Source organism: Dysidea avara, chromosome 3, assembly GCF_963678975.1.
Source record: "Dysidea avara chromosome 3, odDysAvar1.4, whole genome shotgun sequence".
Taxonomy (NCBI): Eukaryota; Metazoa; Porifera; class Demospongiae; order Dictyoceratida; family Dysideidae; genus Dysidea; species Dysidea avara.
The window spans coordinates 8,681,070-8,703,928 of NC_089274.1; the positions used below are offsets into that span (position 1 = coordinate 8,681,070).

At 37.8% G+C, this 22,859-nt stretch overlaps 2 protein-coding genes across 2 annotated transcripts in view; one reads left to right on the forward strand and one right to left on the reverse strand.

The window, feature by feature from the left end:
* The window catches only part of LOC136251574 (uncharacterized), a 212,436-nt gene that overhangs the window by 49,137 nt on the left and 140,440 nt on the right, over positions 1-22,859 (reverse strand). The gene's annotated exons all lie outside the window — the stretch shown is intronic.
* On the forward strand, positions 128-9,906 carry LOC136248299 (potassium/sodium hyperpolarization-activated cyclic nucleotide-gated channel 4-like). Its single transcript, XM_066040096.1, has 4 exons — positions 128-150; positions 2,167-2,283; positions 7,276-7,582; positions 9,781-9,906. Exons 1-4 carry the CDS (start codon positions 128-130, stop codon positions 9,904-9,906), a joined length of 573 nt encoding a protein of 190 aa, XP_065896168.1.

Sequence of the window (22,859 nt, forward strand, 5' to 3'; positions counted from 1 at the left end):
AAAGGAGGAAGAGATCAAGAGCAGATTTCTTTTGTAGACATTTCCATTTTACTTATATACATGTACAGGAGCAATCGAATCCTATGGACTAGAGAGCATGTAGCTCCGTAAACAGCGAAATTCAAACATGGCTGCCATGTACTATAACAAGTAAGTTTTAAAATATCCTAATTGAGGCCGAGAGATCAAGAGGCTGTTCAAAAAATTGAAGAGGAACGCGTAGGGATGAATTATGCCATTCAGGTATCAAAACTGGCTTAAATGAAAGGGAATTCACAGCACAGGTCTTTAGTCAACACCACGGAGCTGTATAGCCACATACAGCCATCTCCAGAATTGGTTACATCATTCATACATGCAACAGGGATACACTGAATGGGCTGCTACTCCATCGTCTTGTGTGAAAGTAGCAAAGCTGCTTCGATAGGAAGATCATCAAGTTGAAGGTAAAGCTTGGAATAGTCAAGTATAGTAATTTTGGTTGGTTAGCGACTGTAGAAAGACTGTCCTGCTAATCCTTCCTCCGTCGTGCCATTGAAGTTTTTTTTTCCATAGCTTCACTTAATCACAGCAGAAACATGATGTACAGTACTCAAGTATGAGCCTCCACATAATATCCTAATTGTGACTGGATCTGGGAAAACCGGTATTATTGCCCATGTCGGCAGATTTGATTTTTCACCAAGAACACAAAGCTACATGAATAAAATATCAAATTTCACAATCAGAATCAACTAGACTTGAGTGGTCTGCTTTTTCTGGCTGCTTTTCTCAAGCCCAAGTGGCAATCCGTACATGCGGTGTGGGGCCTTAATGGAGCTATGGTCAGCTGTAGCTATACTCTCTATAGGATGACGTGTTGTAGCTGAACTATTTACTTGTTTGTAGTTGGACTGTCTACAGGGTGAATTGTTTATAGCTGAATTCGCTACAGGATGACTTCATATGTAGCTGAACTCTGACTTGTTGTAGATTAAGTCTCTACATGGAGATGAAGTCTCTGCATGCAGACTTCTAATGTAACTGAACTCTCTACAGGGTGACTTATTTGTAGACTTCTAATGTAACTGAACTCTCTACAGGGTGACTTTTTTGTAGACTTCTATTGTAGCTGAAGTCTATACTGGGTGACTTGTTGTAGCTGAATTCTCTACAGGGTGACTTTTAATGTAGTCTACACAGTGACTTTTTGTAGCTGAAGTGTTGCTTGTGACAGACTAAAATTCTCTATGAGGTGACTTTTGATATCTTTGAACGCTTTAATAGAGTAGTTAATTTCATAGCTGACTGCTCTATTAGGGTGACTGGACTATTAGAGAACCTCGATCTTGCACTTGCTACATGTAATTGGTTGTCATATTATAACTCAATGGCTTTACATCTGATTCTTCTAAACCATTGGAGGGCCTTTCTGAGATGATTATTTATACACCGATTTTCAACTCAATACCCTGTATGGATTGTCCAGTAGGTGTGGTATTTTTTATTAGCAAATCTCAATTACATAATTATTATGCACTGTTGGTTTTGTGCTGTATCTTTACAGTCTTTAGCTCAATTTGCTTCAAACATAAAAGGTTTGAGGTTCAATAGTTAAGCCTATCCACGTACCGATTTTCAGCTTCTTCCCATAAATGGTTTACCCTGTAGGTGTGACAACATATTGATGTTTTTTTTTTTTAATAATTGCTAATAACTCTTCAACTGTTGATCGCATTCAAACCAACTTGGTACTAAGATGCACCTTTACACCTTCTCTGTGCCAAATTTCAAGGCAATTGGATTACTCATTTGCATTTTATTGCTGCTTTTGTAAGTGTGCGAAAAGACAAAGAAAAGAAACTTTAGAAGAAAAAAAACAGCCAATTTTTGAAGTCTCATACTTCAGGAATTCTTGAAGCATTTTTTTGCACAAATTTGGTATGTGGACTACTGACAGTGGTGGGCATTTGTGGGCACTTGCACAGCAAAAAATGTTATGTTTTGTAAAGGCAGCACAGAGCTATGAATGTGTGAATATCACGTTTTCTATATTCCTGTCGATATACTCACAGTGTGGCGTGCTGGCTTCTTGAACTGCACAACACACTACCATGTGTCTTGATACAATGCACGCAAGTATATGCAGTATGATGTATTGTTAAAGTTATCTATGTAAACTTGTAGAAAGCTATTCAGAGAGATTATGAGTGCTTTGGTCAAGTATGTCTGTTTCCACATGGAAGATAAGGCAGTTGTGAAAGAGATTGAGCACCATTTTGACCTGTTGTGGAATGAGTATAGGTAAGTATATAGACCAACCATAGTTTATTGTGTTTTTTTGCTTTTGTGTGAGGATTTTGTGCCCTGCAGCACTAGTTGTGAAAGGCTGATTGTATACATATGTGTAATAGTGCAAATATGTAAATTTATACCAACAGTGTCTCAATTACTGTGTTGACAATCAAAAATAAAGCAACTTTCCGTACATATTTCATGTATCACACTTTTTATGCAGTCAAAGTAAGAAGATTGATTGCAAGTGCTCTTTCTGTGCTGTTTTGTATGCAATGCTGTGTAACGAATTGAACATTGCTAAAAATGAAGCAAAACGGCATCATTGCTCTCTAGTATTAAATATTAGGGGTGTTTGTTTAGTCACACAATTTATATATAGTCTAATATGTTTAGTGCATTTCTTTTATTGATGTAGTATGAATTATGAAACAAGTGTTAGAAGATTCCTTGTTTGTTGTATTACATTGCACTTACATAGCTTTCAATTATATTGTAATGATTGGGACCAGTGATGGATCTAGGAATTTTCAGAGGGGGTTTCAGGTTCAGGAAGTTTTCAATAACTGTGATCCCACTTAGCTATAGTCCAGTCTTATAGCTCAGTGGCCTATAGCTACATAGATCTATAGTGAATCATAAAAATCACTCCAAAACCTTGTTTCATAGTTGATCCAGGCCTTCACAGAAAGTTTTGAAGCAAAACAGCACTAAAATGATAATTATTTTTAGAGGTGCTTAACACGCTTCAATGCCGTAATGCCATATTTAGTTATTTTAAAGGTACGTAAAAGTATGAAATTTGGTCAGTAGAAAAGGTCCCAATGTGATATACTATGCATAACTGTTGGTGATTTTATCACTCACACGAATCGTAAATTAATTAGGGGCGTGCGCACTTTTTTCAGAGGGGGGTTTCAGCTGAAACCATTACAATCCTCCTGTTTCCGCCACTGGAGACTACAAAAGTTTGTGTTTTCTTGTCAACAATCAATTCTGAAGCCAGCTTCATAATATTATTAGCATCACAGTGCCTTGATGGTATAATCAAGTCCCTGCATGCCTCAAGGTGCTGTCTTATAGAAAATAGTAACATCATTAGTCTTCTAGATATCGAACGGTATGGTAGTGCTGTTTAGTAGGAATCTTCCTCAACAATGTACTGTACCCACCAAAATGCTGCCATTAATAACCATCATAAAAATTATATGCAATAAAAAATTTCTTTACAAAATGTCAAATATCATACACTCTCAGTACAATAGTACTGTATAGTAGGGACCACAAAGTTTTGGGCATGGCCCATAAAAAAATTGTCACTCAAAAACCAGCCTCACTTTTTCCTGACAACAATGAGCCAGTATTGGTTAGGTAAAAACTAAGCCCAAACAAGCCTTCAGATCAACCCGAAACACTTTTAACAAGTTGCTATGAAAATTTAAAAAAAAACAGAATTTTCTAGTGACTGAGTAACCGACCAAGTTACTGACTGAGTAACCGACTGATGTCTTCAGACAAGCATTACTCAATAACAGCTAAGGCAATGGGCTTGGTTTTTCACTATTTGACATCGCTTCAGCTGGAAATGTGCCTTTTGGCATACCACAGTACGTACAATGCATTCTTCATGGACTTTCCAGTGTCCTCCTTATGTCCCATTCATCTTTGCTGACAGCAAAAGGTGTCGATTTGGTGGTAGTGCATGATGGCTTCCCTTTGTAACAGAAATTTCCGTATTTTCATAGTAGCTACTGTGATTGTAGAAGTGCTTTTCGAACAGTTCTTGATTCGTAATGCTGTGTAACAGTTTGAACATAGCTGACAACGAAGCGTAATGGATACTTCACTTTTCAGACGATAATTGTTTGGGGCGCATGGCACTATTTCCTTCTTTTGATGCAGTATACATGGGTTCACCAGTCATAAATACAAAAAAAAATTAACAAACAAGTACAAATTTGGAATTTTCCACTAGAGTAGGGACCTTAGAACATTGATAAAAGTACTGAAACAAGCTGGAGTAGTGCACGATATTAAATCACAGTAAAACAGTAAGAAGTGTTATATCCCTACTGTGCATTTTTGTGTACTTGTTATGATAGAAACAAGAACACCAATGCAGAAGCAAAAATGTTGACCTGAATTTTCACCTGGCTTCCTGCCTGCCTACCTGACCACAGTTGAAGGGCTAGAGGGTAAACTATGCATTGTCTGGCTAACGTTTTATACCACAATACTAGGCACGCATCTTGTTAGGGTTCTTATGAGTATCTGCCCTCTGTGCCTTGCCTTTCCTTTTGTTTTAATTATGCTTCTTGTCATCCTCTTCATGAATTGAAATATATCAAGGCATTAGTTTTTCATGTGGATATTTTCCTTGAAAAGTATCTGTAGATGCCTAACAGCTATTTGAAGTGGTTGCACTACTCCAAGGAGTATTGGGCACTCAGTAGTATCTGTAGCTACACAATAGGTTCATCACTGATAATAGAACACCCCAATAATCTAGCTAGGACCATGCCCTTTAATGGTCTTATATATGTGACCAACTGAGTAAAAACTGGCCATTTTCATATATTTTGCAATAAAAACGTATTGAAATATACTAGGTAAAAATACACGTGCTACATGAAAAGTTTAGGCACGTTTCAATCGCATTGGTGTGCACTGAAACAAAACCTATATGTATTTTACCTTTTCATGGGAACTAAAAAGTCTTTGTTTTGTATTCATACTGTGTAAGGCATGCTAGTTATGAGCACTTGTTTACGATACAGCAGAAATAAAGATTACAGTTGTCATTTCATTGTTGGAATGGCCTTCTTTGTCTGCACAGAGATGTACAGGGAAAACTCTATACCTTGATCAATTTGCCAGTTCATGATGAACAGACTGAGCCAAACCACATCTTTGTAGCTTGATTCAGTCATGAATTAGGATCGATTAAATAAATGCCTGTAATTTATTTGCCGTATTGTTGCTGGAATTTATTGCTGTTCCAACTGTCTAGTGCTATAACTTCAAGACTATTCATCACAAAAGGCTGAAACACTTTGGCTGTCCACTTCTTTATTACTATAGATAACAGAGATGCAATAAAATGGAATTCGAGGAATGTACGAAAATGACCAGTTTTTGCTCAGTGGGTCACATATGGCAATTGAGTGTGGCCATGTTTAGCTGAACTTAGTGTAGTCAAGCACAATGACCACACTTTGTATAACGGCGTAGCCCCCAAAATTAGCCAAATCATGTACTTTTTCATAAAAACATGAAACTTTCCACATAAATAGTATTCCTCATGACATGTATTTTTTTGATATAGTGCCATCGCAGATTTGACCTTTGGTGACCTTTATGGCCATTTTTGCCCAGAAATTTGATTGTTTCTGTCTTTATCTCCCTGAGGCAGTAATTGGCATGCTAAAACATGGTACCAAAGTAAAGATCTTGTTGAACGAAACAACTTGGTTTTTATTTGAAGTTAATAGGTAATTCCATTTTGAAGTTATGACTGTTTTTATCATCTCCGAAGTACTCTGAGTTTACCTACCCTTGGGGTGTAAATACCCATGGGGAGGTAAATTATCTCAAAATTCCTGGGTGATCATAACTTTGGAATAAAACTACCTATTAACTTCAAAAACTAAGTTGTTTCATTCAAAAAGATGGTACCATGTTTTATTGAGTTAATTAATGCCTCAGGGAGATAAAGACAAAAATCAAATTTCTAAAAATGGCCATAAAAGTAAAAGTCACCTAAGGTCAAAATCTACCAAGGCACTATATCAAAAAAATTATGTCATGAGGAGTACTACCTATGTGGAAAGTATGAAAAAGTGCACAATTTTTGGGTTGTGCCGCTATACTAATGTTAGGGATTTTCCACCAAGCTATGCTGTAATACCATCATTCATCTCTTGCTTTTTATATCTTGGATCCCTACTTCATTTCTTATACTAGTCATTCATAAATGAAATTGAATTCCACCCCATGGAATATTATTTTTTTGAGTTTGGCTTGTAGTATTAGTATAGCGGCGTAGCCCCCAAAATTGGTGCACTTTTTCATAAAGTCATGAAACTTTCCACATAAATAGTACTCCTCAATACATGTATTTTAGATATAGTGCCATGGCTGATTTGACCTTTGGTGACCTTTATGGCCATTTTTGTACAGAAAATTGATCATTTTTGTCTTTAATTCCCTGAGGCAGTAATTAACTTGTTAAAACATGGTACCAAACAAAAGATCTTGCTGATAGAAACAACTTGGTTTTTATTTGAAGTCAATAGGTGATTTCATTACAAACTTATGATCATTTTTATTAGCTACAAAATTTGATATATTTACCTGCCCTCGAGGTGTGAATTACCTGTGGGCAGATAATTATGCATAAATTTATCAAATTTTGCAGCTAATAAAAATGATCATAACTTTGTAATGAAATCACCTATTGACTTCAAATAAAAACCAAGTTGTTTCTATCAGCAGGATCTTTTGTTTGGTACCATGTTTTAACAAGTTAATTACTGCCTCAGGGAGTTAAAGACAAAAATGATCAATTTTCTGTACAAAAATGGCCGTAAAGGTCACCAAAGGTCAAATCAGCCATGGCACTATATCTAAAAATACATGTATTGAGGAGTACTATTTATGTGGAAAGTTTCATTACTTTATGAAAAAGTGCACAATATTGCCTATTTTGGGGGCTAGCCGCTATACTATTGGTATTAAAAAGGCATAAGAGAATTCTTAGGCATACTTTTGAAATGGTGCTATGTTGTTAACATTAAAGAAAAACTACAGTGTTAAAGTAGTGAGCAACATTTATGCATGTGTGCAGGTACTTCTATTGGTGAAAAATGTATATAAAATTTCTAATTCCACAATAAAGATTCTGATTCCCTGTTGTACAGGTTTTCAGACTTCTTTGTAGACCCTTATTGGAATAGTAGTTAGCCTGATATTGTATTTTGCTCAGTGATTTATTACTTACAGAGGAGAGAGGTACAGCACATCTGAACTGTTACATGAGCTGCCAGAAATCCTGAAAGATGAAGTAATTTTTAACGAGCTTGGAGAGATTGTGCAGAATGTGCCATTTTTTGAGGGAACGGAAACAAGCTTTTTAAAGAAACTGTTAAAAATAGTTGTCACTAATCTTCATTGTCCTGGAGACTTTATCTTCTGTGCTGGAGACTTGGGAGAAGAACTATATCTTGTGAAGAAAGGATTTGTGGAAATACTTTCAGAGGACTTGAGTCATGTTGTAAACAGACTTGGAATTGGGGGTTACTTTGGAGAGGTACGTACCAGCTTATGCGTGTATGTATATCAAGACACATGGTAGTGTGTCGTGCAGCCAAGAAAACCGGCATGCCACACTGTGAGTATATTTACAGGAAGAAACAAAACATGATTTTCACGCATATGTAGCTACATACTACCTTCTCAAATTGAAATCACTTTTATACTGCAAACCTTCAGCACCCCACATACCAAATTTGAGCAAGATTGCCTAATGTAATCAAGTCATGAAATATAAGCCTTCAAAATTTGGCTTAATTTCTTCATTTTTTTCTTCATTTAAGGGGCTCAGGGGGCTTAGATTATTCTTTTCGCAGACTTTACAAAACCATTATAAAATGCAAATGTGTAGCTCGATTTTCTTGAGCTTTGGTACACTTTAAGAATGTATTGCGGCTCAATCACTTACCAAATTTGGTGCAAATCTGATTAATAGTCATAGAGTATGGACACGATTATATGCACTAAAAAAGTCGACTTGTTGTCATGCCTACAGGGTAAACCGCTTATGGGAATAACTTAAAAATCAGTATGCATATAGGTTAACCATCATAGCTCAAACCTTTTGTGGTTAAAAAGAAATTGCAATGACAGCTATGGAGTTACAAGGCAAAAACCAAACTACTATACATGGCAGTGTTGTAATACTCTAATAGAACAGTCACCATGGGGTAAAAAGGTGCATGAAAAATGTCGAAAAAATCTCACCAGTGTTCAAACCAGGAACATCCATACTGAACACCCAAATCCTTAACCACTATGCTGTTGCTATCATGGCTGATCACCTTGGTTAATTCCCCTCAATAGTAAAAGTTCACAATTTCATAAATCTACCAATGGAAAATCTAGATTGTTCTAGAACATTCTATGTGTTCTATTAGAAATACGCAAAAAAAATGTGCATTCTGTTGGAGCATTACAAAAGTAATCAAATGAACTCTGTAATACAATGCTATGCTAATATAGTGCTATGCTAATAAACTTGTGACAACAGACTGCAAATTGCATTATAGCATAAAAGGTGCAGGATTTGCCTTGTAAAAATTGAGCAACTGCAACTTATCATGTTTTTCATGAAAAATCAAGATACTCTAATAGAACAGTGACTGAAGGACAAAATTGTATCAGTATAAATTGGCTTTAGTATCAGGTCGGTAGGTATTTTCTGTATTGGTAGAGCACTAGTTTGTCACATCATCTTCATTGCATCTGTAAATAAGAAGAATAATGATTTGTGTAAAAGCAAACCTTAAAGCCAATGTATGGTTTACTTTGGGTATATATTTAAAAAGTTGTGAAATCAAAGGTGGTGGCCATGAAATGGCTGTAATGATATTGATCATAATAAATTTTATTAATGCAGAAAGTCATTATTATCATCCACATCAATGCAGCCATTTCATGGCCGCTACCTTTGATTTCACAATTTTTCACCAGGCTTTATGAAGACCACACCCTTTTATACAGCTTGCATGGATACTTCAGAAGCCTGTGTTTTAAATCAAAGGTGGTGATCAATCAATTATTAATAATGACACCATCAGCATGACATTGTATAAGTATATTAACATTAACATTATTGCAGCTTTTTATTTGATTTCATGCCACATCTTGAGGCCACATCCATGTCACAGCTTCAGCATTGATATGACTACAGTGGGTCCTCCATTTTCTGAACATCTGTGTGACAATTCAATTACAGATGTGTTCAAATAAGCGAATTTATGTGATTAAAACAGAGCTCTGTTTTAATATAGAGCATACAATACTCTCTAATTGTCAAAATACTCTAATAGAACAGTCATTCATACTGTTTGGATAATCGAGAGTTCGGATAATTGAAATCTGGATAATCAAGGACCCTGCATTTACAAGCCAAGGCCTACTATATTTTGTAGCTTCTTTTACCTGCCTTTTCATTGTTAGTGTCCTGGTATACAAATTTACCATTTTACTCCATATATGTGTACATACTGTAGATTAAGTGTTCATAATTACATATATAATGTTTACATACATACATACATACATACATACATACATACATACATACATACATACATACATACATACATACATACATACATACATACATACATACATACATACATACAAACTAATAGCATCAATAACACAACAACAAAGGCCATGCTTACATGTATGTATGCATTTTGAATACATATGGTGTACTTGCAGTTTGGGATGTTGAATGGATCACCATACAACGTAACTGTGAGGTGTGCTACTTATTGTGAAGTGCTCTCCATTGCTAGAAGTGACCTTGATAAGTTACTGGAATCTTATCCCTTGCTTCAGAAGTAAGTGAACTTCATCAAACAGTAGATTAGTAGGGTTCCCCCCTAAAATGATGGGTGCCATGTAAAATGCTGCTTCTAAAATCCATCATATAAATATCATACAAGTATAAGGAAAATTAGGAATTTTTAAGCTTGATTAGTGACAGTGAAGAATGTAAGTGATAATACGGGAGGACAGCCTCAAGAACAACTTAAGAGCTCAAAAACCAACAAGTACACATGCAAGCGAATAGTTGACTAACTCCACAGAATTGAGGCATTGCCATCAACACTTAAGACTTTATCATGTCTACTAACCTGACTATAATAGAGAGTAGAAATCCTTTACTCCAACAACAATCTCTATTTAGATGCAAATTATGATGGTAATTGGAGTGGGCCCAGCCTTCATAGTATAAACACTGCACAACAATCGATCTGGATCACACTGAAGCGATCTCATCCACAACAATCTTGTAGTATAAACAGGCTGATAAATGCTCCTCAGAACCAGAAACGGCATATATTACCCATAAGTTTGTTATTGTGGCAAGAAATGCTGGCCATGCACTGCTTTGTTTTTTGGTCTCTAGACTAGCCACTGTAGTCAGGCAGGCAGGAAGGCAGGCAGACCAAAATTCGAGTTTTGGCAACTTTTTTTAAATTTAATATCCGGCTGACTGTAAGTGTTTCCTTGTTTATAATGCTGTAATCGATGTTAGATAGACTGTTCTGTAAAGACGATTTCATACAGTACGGTAGTACTGCATATTAGGGATCATGAACCTTAAAATCAGCCTCACAATACCTTCATGGCGCCTTTGTAATGCAGTGTAACAGGCTGAACATAGCTGAAAGCGAAGCATAATGGCCATTCACTTTCAAGTCAGTAATTTATAGCTGGGGCTCGTGTTCAGATGAAAACATTAACCCTGGTGCTCTGATTTCTTATGATGCAGTATACACATGTTCACCAGTCATAATAATGATACAAAAAAGTAAATATACAAGTATAAGGAAAAATTAGGAACTTTAAGCTCGATTAGGGATCATAAGAAAAATAGGGAAACAAGGGAGGTCGCCTACACCTGCAGATATACTAGTGGACATTTAATCCCTAATTCAGTCTAGCTGTATTATACCGATGACTAAAGTAGGGATTAAATGTCCACTAGTATATCTGCAGGTGTAGGTGGCCTCCCTTGTTTCCCTACTTTTTTGTGATCCCTATTACAGTGGTCTGCAGTTCTCTGCATCTTTAATCTGCTTATTAAAGCCAAATCGAACTTCAGGGTCGCAACTGTTTATACTGGTAAGTGGAGTGAACTATATAGTGTGTTCGTGTTCACCTGGGCCCTCGTTTCTTGTTAATAAAGAGTTAAATGTGCCAGCTGCCCAAACATTTAGTAGCGCTGTGAAACCCTTTAAATGCTGGAGCTAATAGTCTAAAAAGTGCTTTGATACAGGCAAGAAAAAGTGAGTTACGCAGCTTTAAAATATTCCATACATTTAGTATAGATGATTCAGGTGCACATGCATGTTTATAACATAAAAACATGTTTGTAAACCGTTGGTAGTGAACATGTGTTCACCTCTTTGATATTACTATATTTGGCGGGGGCTCGTGTACTGACTATAGATCGAACCAGACCCACATTCCTAGCAGGTCCATTCAGAGCGGTTTGCTACAATTTGGTTTGATACGGTATGCATTTACACTAACTTGGATGAGTTTGAACTAGATGGCTAGTGTAAACAGGTTGTATGACATGATTGCCTTCTTCTTCATGAGAGAAAACCATACCAGGGTTCCATATTTCTTAGAGATACATTATTAGAAATTTGTAGCACTTAACTTAAGAGAGAGTAGATACATGTAGCTGGACTTATAAACAATTGTATTGGACTACACTCTTTAGCGATCCAAATACACTGCCATGCTTTAGGTGACCACCACCCTTAATGACCTAGTGCTAAGCAAGACATGACACTGAACCACAATCCCTTACTCTACTGTGTATATATAGCTCTGCAGCAAGATAAGGATACTCTAATAAAACAGTCACAGCCACACGCGTATATCAGCTATGCTATAACATAAAAAGTTTAAAAGCCAGTAATGCAATTAAAAAGTATGTGGGAAAAAAGTCTCTACCTTGGTATTGAATAGATGGTGGTAGCATGCTAATGTAGGGATTTTTCTAGCTACCATCACTCATATTTCTCTTTTCACTACATTTTTATCGCTGGAACCTACTTCCAGTTTTAAATTAATTGCACTATAGTAGATCTTAAACTGTATAATGCACCTCAAATTAAAGGGTAAGATAGTAATGTCAGTTGACTACATTGTAATACTGCGTTTACACTTGCCTCATATCACGCGCTGGCTCAGTTCAGCACGACTCGTCTCAGTATTCACTACAGTATAAACACCCACCAAACTGAGCTGAACCAAACCAGGCCAGCCCTCATAAAACTGCCATGCCAGCACGACTCAATTTGGTTTTCTATATTCAATGTGTCCACTAGATATTGTATCAAAATAAGGCTTAAATGGATAAAAGAAACACTATATCGAATGGAACAATTCAACACTTCATAGCAGGAAGAGCACATGATTACTTACAGGTATTGACCACATTGTAAAAAGGGATATAAATGGCTGGTGTAAGCCAGTAACCATTCCTAGAGCACAACCGTGCTAATTCGCCACTGTCTTTCTTCCTAACCACCCATTAACAGATCCCTACTTTACGCCATTTTCTAGGCTAGCACGCTTCATTATGATGGTCTAAACAACGGGTTGTCGCAGTTTCGTAAACCGGTTTGCAAAACCACGCCAAGTGTAATCACAGTATAAGGCTCTTGCAATGTATTTTGAAACCTGGATATATTGGTCAGCACGAAGAAACTGCATCACCGTACTGTATTGTCCATACAGTACTAATTAGCTGCATAACTGTACTGTATGAGTCATACAGAACAGTTATGCAGCTGATTGGGCAAATACAGCACACTTGGGAAAATACAGCCCATTTATGTTGAGAATTTATTTAAGGAATGTTACGAAAACAACCCCACCGGGACAGCACATGCGTGACACTGTAAATTGCTAAAACCAGCCAAACTAATTCTACCATTTCGTTTTCGGCTAGAAATAAATCATCTGATCAACAGCACAACTGATCACGTGCGTGATGTTTTAAATCGCTAAAACTAGCCAAACTAATCCCATTAGTTCACTCTACAACTAGAAATAGACTATATAAACACTTACTGATATCCTAGTCACCAAAAATCACAGCGGTTTGAGTACTAGAGAAAATCGCTCGGAGCCAGACGACCAGGAAGTACAATATAACACTTAAAGCATCGCCTTTGCTTGTGTGTATGAAAAATACAGCACTTGGGAGTGTCTCAAGGCAAATACAAGTCTTTCAACATGCCCCCTCGTGCTGTATTTTCCATACACATACATGGCAGTGCTTTAGCTATAACCAGGAGCGCATCGAATCCTATGGACAAGGGAGCATGCAACTTCGTAAAGAGCGAAATTCAAACATGGCTGCCATGTACCATAATAAGTAACTTTAAAAAATTCCTTATTAGGATATTATGCGGAGGTGCATGCTTGAATATGTCACATTTCTGCTGCGACGAAGCGAGCTATGGAAATGAAGTTCAATGACACAACGGAGGAATAGTAGCATGGGCTTAGCAGGACAGTCTTTCTACGCAAAATTACTCCACTTGACTATTCCAAGCTTTACCTTCGACTCGACACACTTCCTATCAAAGCAGCTTTACTACCTTCACACTAGACGATGGAGTAGCAGCCCATTCAGTGTATCCTTGTTGCACGTAAGAATGATGTAACCAATTATATACATAGTAACACCAGACGCCATGTTTAAATTTTGCCCGTAAGTATTCGTAATGTACGGAGTTACATGCTCCCTTGTCCATATAGGATTTGATGCGCTCCTGCGATAACATGTAGGTACATGTGCATATGTGTATAATATGAATATGCAATACATACAATACATATGCACATGCACACACACACCACACACACACACACACAAACACACACACACACACACGCACACACACACACCACACACACACACACCACACACACACACACACACACACACACACACACACACACACACACACACACACACACCACACACACACACACACACACACGCACACACACACACACACACCATAATATACACTACACACACACACACATATATATACATACAGTACTTACATGTATGTATGTACCACTCTGTGTGGGCAGTTCAAAGGCACCGCCAGTGCCATAATTTGTATATTGCACTGCTGCAGACCGCAGTGAGTGCATTATAACTATAATGCACTGGTTGTGGTTTTGTAGACCGCAACAAGTGCATTATAAGTTATAATGTACTGACCGCAGTGCAATATACAGATATTGCACTGGCTGCGGTTTTGTGCAGCATGGCACAAGTGCCAGTGGCCAAGACCACTACAACACCTCACCTAATAGGTGGAAAGACACTTGACAATTCGCTCGAATTCTTTTATAGCCTGACATGTAAAGGTCGATTGTGGGCCATAATGTCACCAATGCATATAATGTTTACCAAGCAACCAATGGCGATTGAAAAAGCCAACGCAGTGGCCACAACTCTAGTCTACATATATATAAACATACTTATACACCTTACTAGTCTGGTGCCATCTTAGCTCAGATTAAACTGTAGTCTACTTCGACAATGGCTCAATAAAACTATTGTATTCTAAATAATACTCACTTTATGTTCGATTGTGGTAACTAGTTTTTGTCATGCCACTAGAGATCGAGTTTAGCCAGTGTGAATGGTAAGATTTAGACTAGTATTGTTTAGTAGTTAGGTTTTGTTTACTTAAACCGTCTATTTAGCTGCTTTTTTTTTTCGCTCGAGAGAATCACTATGGCGATTAGTCTGGCACTTAGGTGATTGAGTGATCACGCTGGCATGCTGAGCACTACACGATGAGAGTCGAACAGCAAATGCAGGTTAGTGATATAACCCATCGCGTACTAGCTTTCAATATCTCAGGTGGCTGCAGTACTGTAGAGGGAACATCATCGCAACATTCAGCTTGGTTACCCACAATCGATGTTAGAAACCTGGCCTTTATAAGTGTTACAGCTGCCTTGTGAGACTCTCCCCACCTATTAGGTGAGCGGTACATAACAGTTATACAGCGTGCACTCATGCTCTGCCTGTATAAATGCACTTACCTTCGGGCCTGACGGCTCTCAGGCTCATGCGTTTATATCAGGCAGAGCACTTGTGCCTGTTGTATAACTATATAATATACCACAGCCAAGCTGTGAAAAAATGATGCGGCCTAAAAAACCCTTGGTGAAAAAAGTTGTAAATCAAAGGTGGCTGCCAAGAAATGGCTGCAATGACATTAATGCAAATAAAATTTAACAATGCACACAGCCATTATTAAAATTTATAGCATTAACATCATTGTAGCCATTTCTTGGCTGCCACCTTTGATTTCACAACTATTTTTTACCCAGGCTTCTAAGGCCACGCTACTTTTTCACAGCATGGCTGTTATGTGTGGATTTCACTTCCTTTTGTACTTTGTAAGCCTCCTAAACCAGCCTGTGGCTGACTGTAGTTTTTAAACTCACTATGGCTGACTTTGGTTTTTTAAAACTCACATTTCTATACAGACGCAATGATGATTGTTGAAGATGGACTTATATGCATGCTTTACTTCAATATTTGGTAATATTATTGTAGTACTCTAATAGAGTGCACAATTTTTGAGGACTTTTAATAAAACATATACCTATGAAATTACAAACGTTCATTTATAAGCAGATTTATATTAGAAGTTTCATTTGTAAAGCAGAAATTATAAGTTAAGTGCTCAGCCAAGAAAGCAGTGATTCAGTGGTTAAGGGTGTGGGTGTTAGGTATGGAGGTCCCTGGTTCAAACTCTGGTAAGTTTTTTTCTGACATTTTTGTGCACCTTTTTTACCCCGCGGTAACTGCTCTACTAGAGTATCTCGATCTTGTGATTTTACAAATGGTTGTTGTTTTTGTTATAACTACATGACTGTTAGTGTGATGGTTACTCCATGATTTTCAAGTCACTTCTTCAAGCTTTCTACCCTGTGGCCGTGAGAAAAATTGCTATATATACAAGTGTACTAAGTATTACATATATATGTAATAGTTATACCACGGGAACAAGTGCTTTGCCTGATATATACACACAAGCAGAGTTGGGGAAGTTACTTCATGAAAGTAATATATTACATATAATGTACTTTTATATCAGTATCAAGGCACACGGTAGTGTGTCGTGCGGCCCAAGAAGCCGGCGCGCCACACCGTGAGTATATTTACAGGAAGAAAGTAAATGCGATTTTCACACCTTTGTAGCTCCGTGATTCTTTATCCGATTGAAACCAAAGTTGCTACAGAAGTGCCGGCTAGGTAGGCGAGTCCACATTCCAAATTTGAAGAAAATCGCTCCATCCATTTCCGAGATACGAGCGGCAAAAGTTTGGGTTTTTTTTCTTCGTTTTTTTCTTCTACTTCTTCTTTTCGCACACTTTGCAAAATCCGCAATAAAACACAAATTCGTGCTCCAATTGGGCTGAAATTTGGCACACTTAAAGGGCTCATTAAGGCGAATCTCAGTACCAAGTTTGGTAGGAATCCGATGACCATTCACGGAGTTATGACCGATTATTTGCGTAAAATAAGGTCGAAGGTCTGTCACGTCCACAGGGTAAACCGCTTGAAGGAATGAGCTGAAAATTGCTATGTAGATGGAGTAACTATCGTAGGAGTGCCTTTTTGTGGTTTGAAAGGAATCCAGTTAAAGGCCATCGAGATATAACACAAAACCCAACCTGTGTCACAATTATGCAATCGATTTTTATGAATAAAAAAACTAGTAGTTTTCATGCCTACCAGGCAAACCGATTAGAGCAGTGAGCTGAAAATCGGTGTGTGGCTGGAATAATTATCATAGAAACTCCTTGCAGTAGTACAGAAGAATCGGATTGCAAACCACTGAGTTATGATTCCAAAGCCAACTACGTGTAACATAAGCGAGATCGAGATACTCTAATAGAACAGTCACCCTAATAGAGCATTCAGCTACATTTATAACTTACTCCATTATAAAATTATATTACATTGCAAGTTATTCTGTAGGGAGTTCAGCTACATACAGTTAATCTTATAGACAATTCAGCTACAAACAAGTCACCCTGTAGAGAATTCAGCTACAAATATGTTGCTGTAGAGATTCAGAACATTATCATTATTAGCACTTTACAGTGACCAGCACTGAAGGTCTGACAGCAACATGTGCTGCAGCCTTAGGATTACCTAACCTAATTTCAGGGACTTAGACCTAATGACTTGACTTACTGACTGATAAGGTGTATAAGTCACACTGAAGAGAATTCAGCTATAAACAAGTCACCTTGTAGAGAGTTCAGCTACAACAAGTCACTCTGTAGAGAATTCAGCTACAAACAAATCACTGCGTAAAGGGTTCAGCTACGAAAAAAAACTACCCAGTAGAGAGTTCATCTAGATCAGCTACAAACAAGTTACTTTAAGCAATGTTCAGCTACAAGTAACTCACTCTGCAGAGATTTCAGCTACAAACAAGTCACTCTGTAGTACAAACAAGTCACCGTGTAGCTGGAGAGTTTAGCAACCAATCAAAAAACCACTCTGTAAAGAGTTCAGCTATACAAACATGTTATAACTCTATAGAGAAAGTTATAACTCTATATTGAGATCAGCTAGAAACAATTAGTCATCCAGTAGAGAGATCAGCTACAAGACATCACCTTATAGAGAGTTTAGTTACAAAGAAACCACCATGTAGAGAGTTCAGCTGCAAACATATCATCCCGTAGAGAGTGCAGCTATGAACAGATCACCCTGTAGAGAGTTCAGCTAGAAAAAGTCATCCTGTAGAGAGATCAGCTAGAAGGATCACCTTGTAGAGAGTTCAACTACAAACAAATCACCCTGCAGATAGTTCAGCTACAAACAAGTCACCCTATAGAGAGATCAGCTAGAAGAAGTTACCTTGTACATACAAAGAAACCATCATATAAAGAGTTCAGCTGCAAACAAATCACCCTGTAGAAAGTTCAGCTACAGATCACCCTGTAGAGAGATCAGCTAGAAGAAATCACCTTGTTGAGAGTTCAGCTACAAAGAAACCACCATGTAGAGAGTTCAGCTGCAAACAAATCATCTGTAGAGAGTTCAGCCAGAAACAAGTTCACCCTGTAGAGAGATCAGCTAGAAACAAGTCACCCTGTAGAGAGAGCAGCTACAAAGAAACCGTCCTGTAGAGAGTTCAATTACAAACAGATAACTCTATAGAGAGTTCAGCTAGAAACAAGTCACCGTGTAGAGAGATCAGCTACAAAGAAACCATCCTGTAGAGAGTTCAATTGCAAACAGAAAACCCTATAGAGAGTTCAGCTAGAATCAAGTCACTGTGTAGAGAGATCAGCTAGAAACAAGTCATCCAGAGATCAGCTAGAAACAAGTCATCCTGTAGAGAGATCAGCTATAAACAAGTCATCCAGGAATCAGCTAGAAACAAGTCACCCTGTAGAGAGATCAGCTAGAAACAAGTCACCCTGTAGAGAGATCAGCTAGAAATAAGTCACCCTGTAGAGAGATGAGCTACAAAGAAACCATCCTGTAGAGAGTTTAACTACAAACAAGTTACCCTACAGTGAGATCAGTTTGAAACAAGAGATTTCAGCTACAAACAAATAAACCTGTAAAGAGTTCAGCTATGAACAGATCACCCTGTAGAGAGTTAAGCTAGAAACAAGTTACCCTATAGAGAGATCAGCTAGAAACAAGTCACCCTGTAGAGATTTCAGCAACAAACAGAGTATCCTGTAGATAGTTCAGCTAGATACAAGTCACCCTATAGAGAGATCAGCTAGAGGAAGTCACCTTGTAGAGAGATCAGCTAGAAAAAAGTTGCCTTGTAGAGAGTTCATTAACAAAGAAACCATCCTGTAGAGAGTTCAGCTACAAACAAATCACCCTGTAGAGAGTTTAGCTGCAAACAAATCACCCTAGAGAGTTCAGCTACAAACAAATCAACCTGTAGAGAGATCAGCTCGAGGAAGTCACCTTGTAGAGAGATCAGCTAGAAACAAATCACCTTGTAGAGAGTTCAGTGGCAAAGAAACCATCCTGTAAAGAGATCAGCTAGAAACAAATCACCCTGTAGAGAGTTCAGCTACAAACAAATCACCCTGTAGATAGATCAGCTAGAAACTAGACACAATATAGGGAATTCAGTTAAAAGCAAATCACCCTGTAGAGAGTTCGGCTACAAACAAATCAACCTGTAGAGAGATCAGCTAGAGGAGGTCACCTTGTAGAGAGATCAGCTAGAAGCAAGTCACCTTATAGAGAGTTCAGTGACAAAGAAACCATCCTGTAGAGAGATCAGCTACCAACAAAACACCTTGTAGAGACTTCAGCTACAAACAAATCAACCTGTAGAGATTTCAGTTACAAACAAATCACCCATTGTAGAGAGATCAGCTACAACCAAATCACCCTGTAGAGAGATCAGCTACAAACAAATCACCCTGTAGAGAGATCAGCTACAACCAAATCACCCTGTAGAGAGATCAGCTAAAATCACATCACCCTGTAGAGAGTTCAGCTACAAATAAATCACCTTATAGAGAGTTAAGCTATACAAACAAATTACCCTGTAGAGAAATCAGTTACTAACAAATCACCTTGCAAAGAGTTCACTTACAAACAAATTTACCTGTAGAGATATCAGTTACAAACTAATCACCCACTGTAGGGAGATCAGATTACCCTGTAGAGAGTTCAGCTACTAACAAATCACCCTGTGGAAAGTTCAGGTATAAAAAAGTCACCCTGTAGATAGTTTTGATACAAACAAATCACCCTGTAGAGAGTTCAGCAAGATAAAAGTCACCTTGCAGAGAGATCAGGTCACCCTATAGAGAGGTCAGCTAGAAGAAGTCATCTTGTAGAGAGTTCAGCTACAAAGAACAGAGAGTTCAGCTAGAAACAAGTGACCCTATAGACAGATCAGCTAGAAACAAGTCATCCTGTAGAGAATTCAGCTACAAACAAATCACCCTGTAGAGATTTCAGCTACAAACAGATCATCCTGTAGATAGTTCAGCTATAGATACAAGTCACCCTGTAGTAGCAGAAGTCACCTTGTAGAGACTAGCTACAAAGAAATCATCCTGTAGAGAGTTCAGCTACAAACAAATCACCCTGTAGAGAGTTCATCTATGAACAGATCACCTGTAGATAATTCAGCTATACAAGTCACCCTGTAGAGAGATCAGCTAGAAGAAGTCACCGTCTAGAGAGATCAGCTAGAAGCAAGTCACCTTGTAGAGAGTTCAGCTACAAAGAAACCATCCTGTAGAGAGTTCAGCTACAAACAAATCACCCTGTAGAGTGTTCAGCTAGATAAAAGTCACTGTACAGAGAGGTCAGGTCACCCTATAGAGAGATCAGCTAGAAGAAGTCAGCTTGTAGAGAGTTCAGCTACAAAGAACACACTCTGTAGAGAGTTCAGCTAGAAACATGTTACTCTATAGAGAGATCAGCTAGAAACAAGTCACCCTGTAGAGATTTCAGTTACAAACAGATCATCCTGTAGATAGTTCAGCTAGATACAAGTTACATTGTAGAGAGATCAGCTAGAGGAAGTCATCTTGTAGAGAGATAAGCTAAAACAAGTCACCTTGTAGAGAGTTCAGCTCCAAAGAACCCACTCTGTAGAAAGTTCAGCTACAAACAAGTTACCCTATATAGAGATTAGCTAGAAAGAAGCCTGTAGAAAGCTCGGCTACAATCAAATTACCTTGCAGAGAGTTCAGCTACAAACAAACCACTTTATAGAGAGATGAACTAGAAACAAGTCACCTTGTAGAGAGGTCAGCTACAAAGAAACCATCCTGTAGTTCAGCTACATTTCAAGTCACCCAGTAGAGAGATCAGGTGCAAAGAAATTATTCTGTGGGAAATAATTGGCATTTAATAAATATATGTATATAATTTGTATAATTACTATATAATAGAATCAAAAATAGTTGAAGTATTAAAAATCATCTTTAAGTTCTTTTCTTCTTCCTGTGGTAAATAAAAAAAAACAGATGGGTTAAAAAAGCCCCAAAGCCAGCTATAGGCCGGCTTTGCAATATACAAATACAAAAAGAAGTGATATCTAACCAAAAACAGCTAAGTTGTAAAAAAAGGTGCGGCCCCCCAAAAAGGCCATGGTGAAAAAAGATGTGAAATCCAAGGTGGCGGCCAAGAAATGGCTGTGATGGTAGGTTAATGGCAAAAATTTTAATTACGACAATTCAGGTGAATTTGGTGCCAAATCCTAGTGGAGGAGGCAACGCAAATTCACCTGAATCGTCGTAATTAAAATTTTTGCCATTAACCTACCATCACAGCCATTTCTTGGCTGCCACCTTGGATTTCACATCTTTTTTCACCATGGCCTTTTTGGGGGGCCGCACCTTTTTTTACAGCTTAGCTGTTTTTGGTTAGATAATATATTACAGTTACATATTACTTAGAATAAAGAGTAACTTGATAATATTACATGTTTGACTGTCTCTGGGAAAACCGGTCTTATAGCTCATTTAAAAGTATCGAGAAACGTTGGTTTTAAATATTCAGAGTGTTGTAGCTGGCCAGTGGTGGTGGCTACGCATACCAAATTTTCACACGTTTTATAGCAATTTCTTACCTTCCAGATCATCCACTGAAGAAGTAGCCAACAGCTAAGTTTCCCGCCATTTTAGATAGTTTTTAAACCGAGGTTGTCTGTATCAGGCGAGCTCCAGAAGGGTGGGAGGCAGGGGCCCTGGAAGGCAGGCAAGATGGTGTTCAAAAATTGAAAAGGAACGTGTTGGGATGAATTAGGCCAAGTTATGGGCCATTCAGGGCTTAGAACTGGCTAAAATGAAAGGAAAATTACAGCACAAGTCATTGTACAGCCACACACAGCCATCTCCTGGTTGGCCAGGGCTCCATCAAGACTCCAGACCACTCGTACAGCTTGCCACTGTGCTTTAAAAAAGCTGCCAGCAAAGGCAGACCTGGTCGACTGTGACAGTGAAATTTGATAGTGCATTCATTAAGCTTTTTGTTTGTGTAAAAAAATCGAACTTCCTGTCTTGGGCGATAAGAACAGTTTTCGCAGATCCAGTCACATATTAAGTTACTAACTTAATAATATTAGCTACAAATAATAGGTTACTAATTTATATTCATGCTAAGTTACTTTTTTATTAAGACAGCTAAGTTAAAGTTAACATATAAACCACATGCAGTCACATGATGCACATCAATCACGCATACATGCAACACTTGAGCACCATTATAGATGAAAGGTTAATGGATTAAGGTGATTAATTAATAGTAGAATGGATAATTGGCAGTAAAATCCATTTATAATGCGTTACTTGTTCATAGTTACTCATAGTATCACTCGTTACATCGTGGTAAAGTTACTCGTTACTTTTTGCTTCTAGCTACTCATTATGTAAAAATATTACTTTTTCATTACTAGTAATGAATTATAGTTTCCAAAAGTAACACATTATATTACTCAGAATCGTGAATTGTAATAAATATAATACGTAACGTGTTATATTACGTAACGCATTATACTATGTAACGCGTTATATTATGTAACGCGTTATATTATGTAACGCGTTATATTATGTAACGCGTTACCCCATCTCTGCACACAAGCACTCGGGCCTGCAGCCCTCATGCTCGTGTGTATATATCAGGCAAAGCATGAGTGCCTGTGGTATAACTAATATGTGCCATGTGGGTTAATCAACTACACGTGTGGGAAACTGCTGGCATG